Raw genomic sequence first — 18,356 nt, 5'->3', positions numbered from 1 at the left:
CTCGGTGGGACTACAGCGGTGGGACCGCACGAGCGGTCAGCACGCGCGCGCTGATTGGCCGACGCGATGTTCGCGAAGTGCTGGCAACCGTTCCGCACTGCAGATGTGTTCGATGGCGGCGACTGTCACTAGCAGACGACTCAAACATATACGTTTGCCCATGTGGGTTCAATTTTCCGCTTTTTGGCGTAAACAAAGCATTTGCACGGTTACGTTCTGTTCTATTGGCCGCGAGATCGAGCGGAGTCGCCGCCTAGTGGCTTCTGGCTGAACCGCGCCTAGTGTGGATTGCTCCGTGCGTCGTCTGCTAGCCCCGTGTGTTTGCATGTGCGCGTACGTCATGCGGATCCTCAAAAGGCGGTTTGTTCCGTTGCGTTAGTGCAACTTAAACTGCTCGTACGTATGCCTAATGCGATGTAGAGAAGCATTTGGCCTTGATCGGCTGTATATGTACTGTAATAAGATCAGAGAGTGCACTTGTCGATAGTGCTGTGTGTGGTCGTCGTACCTTCCGTTCACGAGAGTCAGTGTAGGTGCCGCTGTTCAAGCGCATTGCAATGTGCACTTGGCGTAGCCCTAAAGATGAAATCTCATGTGAATATAGCCTTTTAGCGGCGCGGTGGTAAAAAAAGGCTTTGTGCGTTGTGGTTAAGCGTGGTTTATACGTTATGCGTCGAGCTTTAGTTGTGTACGGTCCTGGTCTCACTAGAAAGAAATATTTCTGTTGAGTCACGTCTGACACTTCGGTACTTAAATTGTCCCCTAAAAAGAACAGAAAATGAAATGACACGGAAATCGCAAAACTGAGTTGCCTTGCGCAAATTTTAACTTGTGGCAAAATTTATACAAAAACACCCGTGTACTTAGATTAAGGTGCGCGTTAATGAGCGCTGATGGTCAAAATAATCCAAACGGCGTAGTTTACATTTATGTCGTAGTAATTTCACGCGAAGCCACATCTTTTTTTTTTTCTTTACATTATCTTGAGCGTTTGTGTTGCGTTGTTTGGATTGACAGAGGGCAGCGGACATTATTCGTATGAAAAAGCGTACTTTGGTCCCGTGAAATAACCGGGCCTTTGTTCCATTGCTGTCGTGCAAGTAATCAATCGAAGAAATTTCCGTGCTGTACAGTTACCTTTGTGTACCGTTACTGGAATAAAAACAAGCGTGTGCGTGTTAAACGTCTCCGTAGCGCTAAAGCGCTGTCAGCCACGTAGCTTTCCTCAGTAAACCTATAAACTGTCCTACATTTCATGGAGAACTGAATAAGAAATGCGAATGAATATTTGAGCACGCAGTGCACAAAGTCCTATTTCAACTCATCGTGCAGGAATACGGGCTTTCTTTTTGTTGAGGGGCATCCAAATGAACAAGAAGTAAATAGTTATTTCAGTCGCGCGATACAGCAGTGCGTAGTAGGTGGAACACAAGCTAAACATGTACAAATAAAACGAGAAAACGTCACCCATTGCGAAAACGCCGACTGTCGCCGAAGGCGAGCAACCCGTTCGTTGGCAGAATGCGCTTCTCTCACAAGTAATTGTAACGTTTGGCGCGCTTCGTGCATTAATTCGGGAATGAAGAGCGCACATATTAGCACAAAGCTGCAGTCAACGCATTTTGTTTGCCGGAAATCAAGTCACATCGCTCACAACGAAGCGCTGTTGTGCACGTTTGTATACGCGCCAACAACCGCCTATCCACACTAGCGCGGCGACAGTGCTGCCACCTGTAGCCCGATCTCGCGGCGAATTGGCGGCGAGGAGTTACGGAGTCGCCCTCTATCGGACGCGCCTCGATTGCGTGCTAGGCAGGATGCCGCCGGCGCGCGCCCCATAGGTTTTGCTGTTGGCGCTCTACAAAATCACCTCGCGGAAGCCCTCCGGGACATTTCTGCAGGTACTTTCGAAAATAAATATGTTCTTTCCTCTCACGGGAATAATTTTCGACGAACAGAAAGCACAAGATAGTCTACAGTCGCTGTCTCTCTGCAGAAAACCGAGCACCCACTTCACGCGGTCACCGCGTTGGAGAACTCCGAACCGGCTTCTTGCGTGAAAGGTAGTCAGTCGCTGAGTGCAAAATATGTGAAATATCTCGTTAGAGTAGACCGCCTGTATAACCAAACGGAGCATAACAGAAAGAAGCCTCAAGCCAGCGATAGCACGGGTTCGCGACGACTGACGGTGCCTCTGCATGTATGAGCGTCTGCATGTATATGTTCGTACTGATGGTTTCGCTTTTGCTACGAGCACGTTTTGGCACCGCGCTGTGAACTTTAGGCCGCAGAATATGAGAATTTGTGAGTACACAAACAACTACTGTTGCGCGGACGCTATCAGAGCAGTTCAAAAACAATTTCGTTACAATTACGGCTTCGGTGCGCATGGCAACTTTGTGATGTGCCGTCCCGACGATTCAGTTTCTTTTTTTTTTTTTTGGTCTAAATTCGTGTACGTTTCAATGTCATTTGACAAGCTGTCTCGCACTGCGTATTGATCGGCCTTCTGAGCGGGCAAATGCCGCTGCTTCTGTTTCTTTATTCAATGCATTCGTTTCGTTTGGTGCTCACCAAAAACGTGAGCAAATGCGACGCCTTTTTTTAATGCTCCTTAATTATCCTTCCATTTGCATTTCAGTGAACTTGCCGCTCTCTGTCATCAACAAATTCATAGACCAAAGCTTCACCACTTTGAGATTGCTGGTGGAAGGAGAAGTAGTCTACGAGATCGAGCATGGTAGTAGCATGCAACGTCAAGGAAAAGACAGAAAATACAGTAACGTTCGCCGGACTTGTTCTGCAAACGTCGGCTGTGAACTAGGACCCACGTGAACTTGAAATAGCGGTGAATAAAATAGAAGTTATTGCAGCAACCAGCAGCCGCTAAACAAGATAGTAAATATTTGACGAGTACCCCAGCAATTTTGGCAGCAGTGTCATGTTTAACGCCAACAGGGTGGCATCTTTCCCGCGTAAATAAATGAGGCTCCAAGAAAATACATGGGGTTGGAGAGGCCCAACGTCAGTTTGAGAGTGACACAAATAAATTTGGGACATAGTGTTTGCGTCAGGGGAACGCAAGCTTGACTGAAAAAATGTTATTGCCAACATAAATGCAGCACACAGCCGCAGCATTTGACTCTCTCGCTATGTATGTTCACAAGCAAACGTCGCGTAGCTTATGAAGGCGAAAGCCTTTCAAACGATGATGCCTCTTCAAACGGGAAGATTGACCGTCGCGGCGTCAAGACGAGTGACGCAAAAAATAATCGTCACGTGATGAGGTCGACATATGACGTCATCATGACGTCACAGACCTCCTAAATTTGTAACTTCATTATGACGTGACATAACGTGATGTCACATGATGACGTATTCACACGACATGGTCCCTTTGCATTGCCTCCGTGATCGGTGATGGCGTTATCGTATGACGTCATCATGACGTCACAGATCGCCAAAATATGTTGCGTCATTATGACGTCACATAACGTGACGTCACATGATCACATATTCAACGTCATGGTCGCTTTGCATTGCCTCCGTGATCGGTCACGGAGGCCGTGCAAAACCGCGTTAGATGCAGAACGCTTTTGGAGGGGGGGGCGCGGGAGAATCAGTACATCGACTGACAAGAAGAAGATGGCTTTCACCTTTTAGTCATCTTTGGCGAATGTATAAGGGACCCTGTGAGTTTTTAATTCAACGTATCTAAACAATGACTTGCGCATCTGCAGCCGATTTTGTGGATGCTGAGCACGGGGCCGGAGATCAAGAGGTCGCACGGGAGGGCTCTGAGATGGTATCGCACGTGGTAAAAGGTAGCGCCTTTTCCATCCTGTGGCAGATAAGCATCATTTGCCGGCGGGAAGCACGCGTGAGCCATCGTCTAAGTGCGCGCTGTCAGCTACTCACCGAACATCGCAGGCCCGACGCAGTAACGAAAGTCTTCGTCGCGGAAGTGCTTGTTGCACACAAGTCTCGTAGCCGATGGGTACTTGCCGGTTCTTAGCTTTACAACCCATGCTTCACGCAGTTTATTCTCCCGCGGTTACAGGTGCAGGCCGACACTGGGCTCCGTTGCGTAAGCCCGGCACTGCGGCACCGAGCGGTAGAGCACCATGTTCGTCGCCTTCGGGGGCAGCCAGTCTATTAAAATGGTTTCAGTTGAGCAGAAAATGTGAGAAAACTTCCGTATTTGAACGGACCGCAGCGCATGTGGTACTTGAAACTCGTTTTCAAAGCACGCGGCAGCGCCAGCAGCGCTCCACAAGCAGCCGACGCGGCCGCTGAGACCGCGTGATCCTGCCAAGCACGTCACACCGACGGTAGCGCATGGTTGCGGTCATGGACGCCCGAAACGCTGTATAGAGAGGCTTTAAGCTGTACAATAGTTGAAATTCAGTTATTGCTGCCGCATCTCAGCAACAATCAGCCCATCTGCGCTAGGTCGCGTTCGGCGCGACATCGCAGCGTTTGAAGGTGTGTGCGCGTCAACTTGCAATAACACGGCGTCCCCGCACACGTCTCTAATGCGATGATCCAGGTAGAGAACCTGTCGCGGCAGCAGCGCTGCACGCTCACGACGATCAGGCCATCGATCGCGACGTGCAGACGTGTAGGTCATGAATAAAATTTCTTCCTCTTCATATCATAGAAGTGCGCAGTGGGGGCGAAGGTTAACCGCGGCGCCCCCCTCCATATTAAGTCAATGTATGGGGCAGCTTTTGCGCCCCCCTCTTCTTAGGTGACTAAGGGGGAGGGTGTCCCCCTGCCCCCCTTCTGCGCATGCCTACGTATATGAGTTTCTATTCGAAGTTGTAACTTTTATTATCAGAAGTTACAGCATGGCATCCTCTCCTTTCTAATACTGTGCAAGCCTGTTGAGTAACTGTGTTCTTTTCTTACTCTGGGCATATGAAATATATTGAGATTGTTTTTTCTTGTTAACAATTATCACATACTGAGGAACACATTAAAAGAAATACAGTCGCGATACTAAAGTTGTACAACCAAGGAACAATTACCCGTACAGCTGGGAAGAAAAACTGGGACAGCCCGATAATTGAAAAGAGGACAGGTTGAAACTTATTAGGTTCTGCATGTATCCATGCCCAGCGCCGCCAGAACCATTAACAAGATACGTCACCAGCTGCTGACGACGAGCTGCAGATGCAGGAGCAAGTGCAACAGTGTGGCCAGACATATCCTCCACCGCCGGGGGATCATTTGGCCTGTCGGGGAAAAGGTCCTCGTGTCCTCCGAGGAGGCGCGAGGGGGGGGGGGGGGGGCGGTCGCGCCCACTCACTAATCCGTGACGTCGCGGTCACGTGATCCGCAATATCCCCGTGTCCCCCGCGGATTTCTCCCTCGTGTGAACACCTCTTTACCAGTTTCTGTCTCTGGAGCTTGGACATCCGTGTCGTGTCTCTGTGGGTTAACTCGAGCCTCTCTGCGCTGAGAAGCAGCCTAGCTAAAGCCTACAAGCAACCAGATTAGTCTTCAGAATCGTCCAGCTTCGCTCTTTCAAGCTTTGCGCGACTTAGTGCAAGCGTCGCCATTTTTTTTGCCAACACAACGAGGGAAACTGCACAGAAAATCACGGAGAGTTCGCTTGCCAACGAAGGCTGCGTGACTTGACGCATGTGCGAATAGAGTGCTGGATTGTGAAGGCATTTGCGATTATATAATACCGTCGGGGGGTTGCCCTCTATCTTGCGCGCTTGATGGAATCGTGTTTCCATCGAGCGGCCGTGGGAAGGGCTGTCGGCGCTCTACGAAAACGCCGTGCGGAAGCCCTTCTAGACATTTATGTAAATACTTTCGAAACGAGGGGAGTTTTTAAAGTCAAAATATTAACCTTGGTCAAACGGAACGCTCAGAATTGTTTAGGGACGCTACCTGTAACTGCCACGCAGAAGGGTTTGATTACGGCTCTCTAGGCATTACGTGATCTTCACGCGAGTTCTTCAAGGCCAGCATCTGATATGAGACGCCTTAAAACGGCGGTTGTTTGCGCGAGTTCATCGTGGCCTTCCGTTTCATCGAAAACGAGGCTTATCTCGTGCTACCAGTTTTTCAAGCAGACATATCTTCTTTGGTAGCGACCCTGCCGGAGGGATAAGTACGTCACGGCTGCCTTCGTGTGTCTGAGGTTCGGTAACCGAATCGCCGCAATTCCGTTTCCTTTTGCGTGAATGTTTCGTTGAAACCCCGCAGTTTTGTTCATGCCTGTCGTAATTCCCCCGATTGCACGACAATGCGTGCAAAAGGGCGAGCGAACGCTTGTTACGTCGTATCTGTCAGCACAGCTGCTGGTTTCTTTCTAACGACTGTTCTCATACTGCGAATTGACCGCCTTCGCGGCGAAATACTGTTCAATAATTTCGCTAATCATGCGCGCACGCGCAGACTTGAAAGGGCTCCAGCCGTTGCTGAGTTGTCGAACAAGCTGCAACCGACTTCCTTCGAGAAATAAGGAGTTAAGCGTTGAAGGAATCGAGGGCAGACCTTACAGAAAAAAAAAGCCAATGTAGTTGATTACATTTACTGCCTCGCAAAACAGGTAGACAGAGAGAGAGCTATTTATTGAGGTGCTCCTTGATGCTTGATCAGAGCAGCACCGCGGGCCGCGTGGGGACGGGAAGGCCGAACCTCACCGCCGCATCGTGGGCCATCTGGACGGCTCTGAGGAGTGGTAGAGTGGTGTACTATCTAGTACACTCTAGCAGTGGCGTACGTGGGCAGACATTTTTTTTTCGAGGTGGGGGGGGAGGGGGGCATGGTGGTCTACTGGTTATGGCGCTCGACTGCTGACCCGAAGGTCGCGGGATCGAATCCCGGCCGCGGCGGCAGCATTTTCGATGGAGGCGAACATGTTTGAGGCCCGTGTACTTAGATTTAGGTGCACGTTAAGGAACGCCAGGTGCTCGAAACTTCCGGAGCCCTCCACTACGGCGTCCCTCATAATCATATCGTGGTTTTGGGACGTTAAACCCAAAATATTATTATTAGGAATGGTGGAACACGGGCCCGGTGTGCCACCCCCTGGCTACGCCACTGGCCCTGAGTTCTGGTAGTAGATCTGAACTCGCAGAATTCCATTCATGTTCCGCGATTCGTTGAGGTCCCTGAGGGGCACCGCCACAGCAGGTGACCTAAGGGAGGTTTAGACGATTGGCAGCACCCTATGATATGAGTGTTTTGATTCGTGACAATGCCTTTTTTTTAGGGTGTAAGGGTGTTAGTTAGAAGAGACACGGCAAACCCCCCTTGTGGGTGTAGACTAATTTACTGTGTAGACGTGCTTCACCTTCAACAGCAGTCCAGGAAGTCTGCCGTCTTAAGCTTTAGTGTGCGAACCTTTTGATGCTACTGGCAAGTTCCTCATTGAGATGGAAAGGGAGTGGTCGTGGTTGTCCTAGCCGTGACCAATGATTTACTGGGTTAACAAAAAGAAGCACCGGAAATGGCCTGCCCGGAAGACCTATAAACATACAGTGTGATGCCGCGTGTGAAATAATGGTAATGAAACGTCCAGGAATTTATAGAAGAAAAAAAAAAAAGTCTTCCTGATGGCATTACTTTCCAACAGCTCTGATAGCGTTCACGGGCGCACTACATGGGAATTCAGGCTTCACTATGCAGTTAGTTGTACAGCTCACGAACTGCGGGTTCCATGTCTGGGCGCACAATCACCGCTCGAGGTCGCGCCGGGCCTCGCCTATTCTCGGTGCTCGGCCCCCGACTCTCGGCGCCGCCGTCGTGGCTTCTAAATGCGGCACGCGATTTACCCTGGCCTGGCAGCAACTTTCGGGCCTTTGGGACACACTTCCCGCTGCTTATCGAGGCCGCGCATCAAACGCGAAAGGTGAGCGTCGGCGTCAATGCGAATGGGTGAACAAAATCAAACAAAGCACAGAGGCGACCGTTGTCGCTCCATGCGTCGTACCTAACGTCCAATAATGCTCTACAAAATCAAGTAATTCATGGTAATTCAAATGGAATGTGATTGAAAGTAATTTAAAGTAATTAAAATGACGTAATGGCTTTCGCCGTCAAGTCGATCGTCCTAGCATGCGATAGGGACCCTGTGAAGTTGGGAACACGTACCATATTACTGCAGAAATTCCCAAGAACCTATGTTGCAACCAAAAAAGTCAGATAAGCGTTTTAATCGGCTTATACAATTTATTGGAGGGTAGTGACCGGACGTGTCAGACGTCTCACCGAAAACGCTCAGTGGTATAGAGCATCGGACGCGTTATTAGAAGGTCGCAGGTTCGATCCCTGCCGGCGGCAAGTTATCTTTTCGTCCACTTTACTTTCTTCACATCTATATCTTAATGCCTTATCGCATGGATACGGTGGACCGTCTGAACGGCATTCTCGATGAAGGTATCAAACTTGGTCCCGAACTTGCGCAGCAAGGTCGTTCTTACATCCCGAAGACCTTTCTCCAGATCCGATATGAAGACGCTTTCCCGACATGTGAGCCCCGACTGCTGCCTTTATGACCAAAGTTCCTTTCGGAACGAGCCCGTTCTTGCTGTCAGCAATGGAAGACCCGGGCATTGCAGCCCGCGGACGACTTGGGCGCATCCATCGCATTGGAGATTTCCGACGGAACTGAGTGCCGCCCTCTGGCGCAACCCTGCGAGGACATCGAGGAGGCACAAGCGCGCCAGCGAGGACCAGTGCCTATAGCTCGAGCTGCCATGGGTGCGCCGGTTGTGGAAACGATGGAAGAAAGCCTTGCCAGCCATCATCTTCGTTGTCAAGGGCGGTGTCGAGACCCAACTCGGCGTGCCGCTCGACCGAGGGGCGCAGGTTCAATCGATCTTCTCGTCCAATTTTATTATGACGAGCAAACAAACGTTATTTCTACCATTGTCTGGCCATATATACATGCCAGATCATGGTAGAAAGGCCATGTACCAAGGACATGCGACCGCTCAATGGCATGCGAGTTGAAGCAAGCGATACCAATAAGCTTTAGTGGCATTCATAAAGCCGAAAGCTAGACGTTTTAAATATCTAAACACCTTTGTGTGCGTTCGTTCTTTCGTGAATGAAATTTTGCATCGGCATTTCATTCTTCCCGTTCACGATACGGACCAACTCTGCACGACGTCCACTCCATACATCTACCGTTAGCGTCGCAGGCGGCCAATTGGGTCGGGAATGAGAGCGCAAACATTCCACGCAGAACCTCCTTTCAGAGAAGTGACGCGTAAACGTAGAGATGTATTGTCTATAGTTGCGGCCTCGTTGTTACGGGACGGCACGGCGCCAGAGCCCGGAACGGAATACGCATCCCGTAATCACCGGAACGTGTTAGGCATCAAGTTTTCTCAAAGTCGGAATTTCCGTGACGGGAATGCTCGAGGCCTTCATGTTGTCCTAGAGACCTGAGCAAAACTTTAATCAAGTTGTTACCACCTGTCCTAAGGGGATTTTCATCGACCATTACCGGACATTTCAACAAGGCCTTCAAAGATGTTTTCCTTTAAAGGGGTTATTCTGCACCACTTTTCCAAGTGACCATCCGTAGTATCGGAGTGTGCCTCACCAATCGATTGCCGCAAAGGTTTCTCGAGTGTGTCGAGTATACGATCGGAGTTATACATCGCACACTCGAAGCGCTCTCGGTCTCCTCTCGTCCCGACGAGCGCGCTTGAAGCTACGCGGGGCACGGGGAAAAGAAGCTGCGTCAGTGCGTGTCATGAGGATTTTAGGCGCAGACAAAACAACGTTCTGGCCTTCAACATCGTAAATATGGGCACAATAAACTTTCACGTAAATGCAAATAATTTCAAACGAAGACATGCGCGACCTCTATTTACGGAAGGAAAACAAAAATGTCATTGCTTAAGGTGGCACAAAATCAACGTGCACAAAAGCGCCCACGGTTGAACATGGCCGTGCAATTGTGCGTTGTCCCGCACGGTTCGCAGTCCACGGTCTCTCCCGTGTTTTGCATGGGGAGTCACGTGTCCACTGGTGAATCAACACACTCCTGGGTGTCTTTTTCAGCATGACCGAGAAGGGCAGAGCAGGAGCAGATAGCCAGATCGCTAAAAGACAAGAAGCGAGGAATTCCGAGTCGCATCGCGTGGAGTCAATTTCTCCACTCCACTGCCAGGCGGCGTTCAAACACCCCCCCCCCCCCCCCCCCCCCCCAAAAAAAAATCTGGATGCGCTACTGCAGTGAATACATTAAAAAGTAAATTACAAACAAAACAAGAGCTGCGTGCACATCACATTTTTCTTTTTTTTTGCTCTTCACTATCCTTTCCGCTGACGGCTCTCGCTCCATGTCAGCGCGGCGGCGAATGCTCGCCGGTGTGTCAACTGTTGCTAGCGGTTGTTTCCGGGAGTTGGTTGAACTAGAGGACTAGGTTGAACCCAATAGAGTTCCGAACAGTCAGTGTTGCGCCTTAACGTGAATAAGGGTATCAAACTGCACCCAGGAGCGAAACTTCGGCGCCAATTTTAAAAATAGGCATTGATAGGCAGTTGTAAGCATTTAGGCACTAACGCCAAAAATAGGCATTCATAGGCACTGTAAAAGCCCTTCTTAACCTCTAATTCATGCTCACATATCAAAATGGCGCGATAAGAGCGCAAGGAACAAAATAGGCATGTGCCTAAAATCCGGTCTGTAGTCATGACCTTCAGCAAGCGTAACGAAACACAATCGCTTTCTCCCGTTCGGATTCCTGTGCTTGCTAGTGTTGCTACGCCCCATGGCAAGAAGCGCAACTGAGCCAAACGCCGCTCCTGATTTATGTCAGCGCTTAGCCAATAGCAGCAATCAGCTGTATGTCGACATACAACTGGCCCACCGAAGTGAGTGACATCTCTGTGTCAAGAGTGGGCACGTGAGAAAATGGCAACATCGCGCTCCGACTCTAAACTCTGCGTGCCGCGCACGACTATTAAGTTTTGCTGAACCGTAATTAACGGCACTGCTCGTAGAATGAGTTTTTTCACCAAGCCCGGGGGCGTGGTCGAGGACCCGTTTGTTTTGTATCGCCGGTACATTCTCTTCACATGGTTCAGATTTATGCTCCGTCTGCAAGCGTGAGGGTTTAGCCCAGAGTAATCAGGTCGAAAAGACAAAAACTAGCCAAAAAGTTGGAAAAAGTGGCCAAAAACTAGCCAACTTGAGCCAAGGGCCGTAAAGGTAGCCACGCGCGAGTGGAAACAACTGCTCTGTTTTTATTTATATAACAAAAGCCTTTCGTCGGAGATATAAGTACAGGATGAACACTTTAAAATCAGAATTGGCCAGATTAAAGCATAAATTGATGACCTTGGCAATCACACTCTTCACGCGTATTTCGTGTCACACGCCGCATACCTGGTTCGTACGCACGAGCTTCGCCTCCGTGGATAAGTGGCTCCTGTGAAATAGGTCGGAAAACTCACTCATGAGTCGATTCACTCAGATTCTGAGTGAGCTGTGAGCCTGAGTCCGAGTGAGTCCGGTTGACAAAACTATTCATCAGTCTGAGTCCGAGTGAGCCCGGTTGGCGAAAATATTCGTGAGTCTGAGTCCGAGTGAGCTTGGTTGATCAAAACTTTCGTGAGTATGAGTCCGAGTGAGTCAGTCCTAAGCAAAAAAAAAAAAAAAAAATATATATATATATATATATATATATATATATATATATATATATAGAGAGAGAGAGAGAGAGAGAGTCTGAGTGAGCTCAATTTATTTTGCCGACCTGTGGTAGTCACTGAACAGTTTGATTATTGCACTCTCATATATAGGCTCCGCTCTTTCTGTTCCCAAGATGATGTTTTTTTTTTTTTTCATATATTAATAAGATGACTGCGTGCCCATGCAGGGCCATGCGTACGCACCGGAGAGGTTGTCCCACGCAGTGTTGTAGGCGTTACCGAAAAAACGTAACTAAATGCGTTACTCGTTACTAAAAAAAGGAACTCGTTGCTGCCCTACGTATACCTAAAAAAGACAAAAAAAAAAGAAAGTAATGCGTTACCGTTACACACACAAAAAAGTAACGCACGTTACTTGTGCCGTTACTCCATGGTGAGGAATCAGTGCGTCTTCGCTGCAGGACTAACAGTGTTATAAAGCTCATATTTATATTTCACATGAAACTTCTAGCTCAAGCAACGATTTTACCCGAAATACTGATTAACCAATAATACTTGGTAGAGCACTGCACGGGCCGGCCCGAAAGCCCGGGCCCGGCCCGGCCCGCGGGCCGGGCCGGGCCGGGCCGTCCGAAGCGTTTTTCGGCGGGCCCGGGCTGGGCTCGGGCGTGAAAGTGCGGGCCCGGGCTTGAAGCCGCGGGCCTGAGCCGGGCCCGGGCCGGCCCAAGCTTGAAGCCACGGGCCTGGGCCGGGCCCGGGCTTGATGCTGCGGGCCAGGCCGGACTCGGTAAGTCGGCCCTTCGAGCACACGCGAACGTTATGCATTGCATGGTCTAAGGTATACTGTGCCAAGCTGATGTGACACGTGCAAAGAGCTGGCTCTTAGTAAAGCTTAGCAATAAAAATAGAAAAACAGTTGAAGTGTATATTTTTTTTCACCAGTATAGATATAGATTGGCACTGTATATTTTCACTAACGTTTCGTCTGCTGGAAAGTAACAAGTACAACGTGGTGGGTTATATATATATATATATATATATATATATATATATATATATATATATATATATATATATATATATATATATATTAACAGGACTAACAATGGGCCAGATCACGGTTGTTCCCATGGGAGGAATAAAGATTTCGGTCTTTTATTCTAGGTTGACACATACGGTACATTTCATTTCTATTCCTTGGTATTACGTGCCAAAACCACGATATGATTACGAGGCACGCCGTAGTGGCACCGGATTAATTTCGACCACATTGAGTTCTCTAACGTGCACCTAAAGATAAGTATATAGACGGGTGTTCTTGCATTTCGCCCCCATCAAATTGCGGCCGCCGTGGCCGCGGGAATCGCACCCGCGTCCTAGGACTTAACCGCGAAACAGATTTACCGCTGAGCTACTACCGCAGGCAAAGCAACATTTCGATGCATGTACACACCGGATTTTCCGTTCGATCGCCCGCTACAAAGAGCACGGCATCATTAATAATCATCAACAACAACTAATATCCTCTAGCGGGCCCGGGTCGGGTCTGGTCATGAACAAGCGCGCCCTGGATTAGTTTAGTAATGAACGCCCGGGCCCGGGCTTGGAACGACGGGCCCGGGCCGGGCTCGGTACGGTCAAGTACTTCCGGGCCCGGGCCCGGGCTTTGAACGACGGGCCGGGGCCGGGCTCGGGCTGGGTTCGGTCATGTACTCCCGGGCCCGGGCCGGGCCCGCGCTTGAAACCACGGGTCCGGGCTGGGCTCGGGCTTCATAAAGGGGGTGTAAAATCCGGCCCGTGCAGTGCTCTATTACTTGGCTCAAATATGCTGGACCACAGCAATGCTATGAAGTGGCCTGTAGAGTAGTTACAAATGGTGGCTTCTTACTCTGTAGCACACGGCAGAGCCATTTTTCTCAGTGCGATATTTAACACAAATGAGATTTCATGATTTTTTCATCAATGCTCTCCGCAAGGAAAACGGCACTGCACTGTCAACAAATTTACAGTATTCCGATGGTGTGATACTATATAACAAGACAGGTGTTCAAATATTGCAGTCGTAAAGAAATGTCTGAACGGCTTAGTTCCGGCGAAAAAAAAAAAATTGGACCCGTCCACAATTTTCCCCATATAACCTGCATAATTGCCTCAAAAATTGCGAGTGCTTAGGTGAACGTGTTCAAGGTCCGCCTCGTTCGCTCAAAAATTGAGTAACTATAGAAACGTACACTTGCAGTTGCCGGCAGAAGGAAGCAAATTTCATTTTGAGAAGAAAGTTGATTGAGGCAGCGCTATATAGTATACTGCAGGGAGAACTTTCAAATAACTACAACTTGTGGAATTTGAGCAACAGCTGCATTTCAAAGCTGTCATCGGACAGCCTTGACGGACGCATTGGATGATATATTAACGCCTGGCGGGCCGGCAACAGTCCGCCTCTGCGCCAAAAGTACGTCGGGGCGAGCTCTGCGAAAGTGGCGAGACGAAGGAGTTTTGTGTAAAACTCCCGGTATAATTCGAATGAGAAATAACGAGTAACGTGACACCTCACGTTACCGAATAATGTTAACACGTTACCAAGTTACCGAAACAAGTAACGCGTTACCGCCAACACGTGTGTTTTTGGGCCACGTGTTTATTACGTGTATCGTTTCTCGTGCATGCAGGGCGGCATGCCGTTCCCGTCGGCGGCGTCCACCTTCAGCCTGGGCTCGGGTGGCGGCCCCAGCCTTTACGAGTTCCTGCTGGAGGCCGAGCTCTCGTCCTACTACGACGCGCTACGCAACGACCTCAAGGTGGTCTCGGTCGGACAGCTCAAGTACGTCGAGGAAGACGACCTCCTGCACCTGGGCATGAGCCGGCCGGAGCAGCGGCGCCTGCGAAAGTACTTCCACAAGTACTTCCCCCAGACGTACCTGCGAAAGATCAAGCAGGTGGGTTATTCATATTCCACGCACGGCTCTACGTAACTTGTTCACGCAGAATCTCTTTTGGGAGTTGTCTTTTATTGAAGGGCCGTCCCTGAAACGCCCTTTTGGGGCGATCTCTCCAGCACTCGGCGTCAGGGCCCAGGTTCAAACCCTAGCACCGGAGTGAAAACATTTTTTTTTATTCGTTTCTTTGTAGCGGCGATCGTTTTATTATGTGACAGACAAACGGACGGGACGGTTTTCTCGTTCAGTTAGCATAGAAATGCTTGCGCATTAAAAAAAAATCGTGAAACTGACTGAAAAATATTCACATTTACAGGAGGAGGGTGGGAGTCGTCCGTGAAAACCGTCAAACAGCGAAGCTGCATGTAAGCGCACGAGTGTGTGTGACTGCCTAACGAGATCACCTGGTGTGGTGAATCCGCCGCTAGATTTGAAATATGCGAGCTTACACTTGATTGGTTGACTGGTCGCCACGTGATTTGCCGCCGGCGCAGCCGGAATCCTGCCTAATGTGCACTCCCTGTTACATACACGACCTTGTTACGCGCCCAGGTGCCTCGCCTTGGTTTTGTTACAATTATTGTGGATCTCTGAAGAGAGCGCGAATTGTTTCCTCGGTATTTTGTACCTAAGCTACCACCAGGGGCGTAGCCAGAAATTTTTTTCGGGGGGGGGTTCCACCATACATTATGTATGTTCGTGCGTGCGTTTGTATGTGTGCGTGTATATATGCGCAAGCAAAATTCAAAAATTTTGGGGGGGGTTTGAACCCCCCCAACCCCCCCCCCCCCTGGCTACCACTAGGCCTTTAAAGTGAAGCGCCCATAGTAAGTGTTGTGCTTTTCAATTGTGTTACAATCGTCGGTATACAACGCATTCATATGCTTCCCCCGAGTTGGTGCTCTGCAAGCGCTGGTGTGTAGCCCAGTGATGGTGACACTTGCCTTCGGACCGTGAGGGTACCTGTTCATACCCGACCTTGCCAAGGGAATTTATTCCCGTTGTATTAATTTATTCGCTCCCCCCTCTGGTCACGCGACGCCTACTGCCACGGCGACGGCACTGTAAAATCTTTCAACTGGGGTTGTCGCTGCGTTTCCGTCTTCTGCAAGGCGTGTGTGTTTGCTTCGCACACAAAGCTTAGGGAGGAGAGGAGGCCACAGATGGAGATTGAGGTGAGCTGGCCTATATTGGGCGAGTGAAGCGTACAGTGATTCCACTCCTGCGCCATCCTGATAAAGTTGACGTAAACTGCGCCAGAGTCTGGGTTTCCGGGGTGTCTGTCACCGACAAGCAGTCGCATCGTCGGCGCGTCAAAACATGTGCCGCTTGATCTTGGGGCCGCCAAAGTCATAATCGCGGACCAAGAGCTCTTCCGCTGAATGAACAGCGCTCGCGCGTGCCTCCCGATCCATGACGTCATGGTTGGTGCCGACGCAGCTTCCGTTTTGCAAGTCGGCTCGATGGCAAAGTGCATTCTCCGCCGTGGCTGGTGACGTCTAGGCCATTCAGTAGCGAGAAAGTGTTTCGGCGATTTATTGGCAGACGTCGTCTGTTCCAGAAACGCTGCTGACAGTTCGTTTCAGGAGTCGCACGGCACGTAATTAAAGCAATGTTCAGTAATAACTACACGCGTGCCGCTAGAATGTCGGTCACTTTTGTTTCTGGACATCGCGGAATGAAATGTGCGAAAACTAGCAATAGGTATATGGAGCAGTATCAAATTTTGCGTGCTTCACGTCCATGGTAGAGCACGCGGACGGTGAGAACGCGTTGACACTTCCGCAAATATACTTTATCCATGGGTCTTCATCCAGAAGAGTTTTTTCGTAATTTTCGTCCACCAGCACGTCCAGGTTGGTAATCGCTCTTGCGGTAATACCCGCTAAAAGGCCCTGCCCCTTGGAGATCGTGAGTGTTAGGACCCCAATCGGAATATTTTGCATGTCTTTTTTTTAATGCCATCTCAGTTATAAAAGTAGGCCTCCTTGTCGGAGCAGCCGTGTTTTAGAGGGGTACTGACACGAATATCTTTAGTTGTCGTTTTTTTTTTTTGCGTCAACTGAAAGGTCAAGCCCTCAAGAGCCTAGAAAAGGTAGCGCTAAGTGCGAGTGCGCCATGAAAAAGTAATTACAGTAGGTCCGTTCGATTCACCTGCACCAATCGGAACCGGTTCACGGCGGTGCACGAGAAGTTCAGAAATTGTTCAGCAGGGAGTTCAGTGGTGCAGGCACGGTGCTTCACTATAAACGAATGACGAGGGGCCGACATGGTGCAGACCTTATTTTTGTTCGTTCAGTTTACGTCGTCCACGGAACGTTGACAGGCGGCAAACGGCACGTGGACAGTCTATGAGGCGCAAACACTTTGGCAAAACACGTCTCAGGTGGGTAGAGCGCCTACGTCTGAATGCTGCGTCGTCTGCTCAGCACGCGCAAGACTGCACCAAGCCGGCACCGTCATGATAGAGGGTGCAGGAAAATCGTGAACCAGTGCTGCACCACTCTTGCACCTTTTGAAACGAATGGCGTGGTTCAGAGGCCGCCATTGCTGCACTGCTGAAACGAATGGAAAGCTGCAGCACCTCGTGAACTGGTTCCGGTGGTGCAGGCGAATCGAACGGACCTAGTATGTTTTTAAAAGCCAGTTTCGGTTCCTACTGTAGCCTGACGTCACGACACGGTATGAGCTTCTCGTCACATGCTCGCACAATATATAATGACGTTTCCACGGCCGCTCCGCACCGTGGCTCCGTTGATGACGCACAAGTACTAGTACACTGTTACAGTGTACTAGTGTACTATTCTAGGACACTGTAGCACAAGCGACCATTTTGGAAGTTTTGATGACGCACAAGCGGCCATCTTGGAAGTTTTGGTACCTAACGTCATCACTAAAGACCCTATATATTTCCCTGTTTTAGTCATCACTAGCCAGACTGCTGCATGAATGGTGCGATCTTGTACGCATTCCAAATAAGTACGGAGGCGTGGCGTTACATCCAGCGCACGCGAATGGCCAATGTGAACCGCAACAGACGTCACGGCCCTGCATTGACCAGTCGCGTGCGGCTAGATGTAACGCCACGCCTCCGTGCTTATTTGGAATGCGTACAAGATCGCACCACTACTGACATCGACACTAGCTTGACGTCAGGCTACAGTACTAATTCTGGTGACTTCTGGTGCGATCTTGTACGCATTCCAAATAAGCACGGAGGCGTGGCGTTACATCTAGCCGCACGCGATTGGTCAATGCAGGGCCGTGACGTCTGTCGCGGTTCACATTGGCCATTCGCGTGCGGCTGGATGTAACGCCACGCCTCCGTACTTATTTGGAATGCGTACAAGATCGCACCATAGGTGCGCCATGGAAAAATTTACTTTAACGTCAAATTAAGATATCAGCATTTGCTGAGCTTCCCACTTGCTCAGAGCCGTCTTTGCATGCAGGAGATTTGTATGGCAGAGTAAACTCGCCTTCGAAAAAAAGGTGTCGGTAGTACGGTACCCCTTTAATGTGGCCCGTCGCTGACGGCCCTGACGGCGTCGTAAGGCCCACTGTGAAGCGGCTACGCTATGTTACACGTCCGCCCCTCGATCGCTTAGGGTCGATAGCGGACGGTTAAAAAAGGTCAGTTTCGCTTAAAGGCTAAGCAGTGAATGCGATAGGAACAAATTGTGTTCTTCGAAGTAAGGCTAATAGCATCCTTTGGATCCGATCTCGCGTTACTCTACGAGACGCTGATTTAAAGCGACCCTATGCAACACTTTTCCAAGTAATCGT

The 18,356-nt window shown here is 49.7% G+C and overlaps 1 protein-coding gene across 1 annotated transcript in view; it reads left to right on the top strand.

The window, feature by feature from the left end:
• The window catches only part of LOC119389352 (activated Cdc42 kinase-like), a 139,693-nt gene that overhangs the window by 14,189 nt on the left and 107,148 nt on the right, over positions 1–18,356 (top strand). Inside the window, exon 2 of the mRNA XM_037656573.2 lies at positions 14,304–14,570. Coding sequence (XP_037512501.1) covers positions 14,310–14,570 — 261 coding nt within the window. The 5' untranslated portion in view covers positions 14,304–14,309. The remainder of the gene's footprint in view (positions 1–14,303; positions 14,571–18,356) is intronic.

Source organism: Rhipicephalus sanguineus, chromosome 4, assembly GCF_013339695.2.
Source record: "Rhipicephalus sanguineus isolate Rsan-2018 chromosome 4, BIME_Rsan_1.4, whole genome shotgun sequence".
Taxonomy (NCBI): domain Eukaryota; kingdom Metazoa; phylum Arthropoda; class Arachnida; order Ixodida; family Ixodidae; genus Rhipicephalus; species Rhipicephalus sanguineus.
This window is presented reverse-complemented; position numbering and strand designations above follow the sequence as displayed.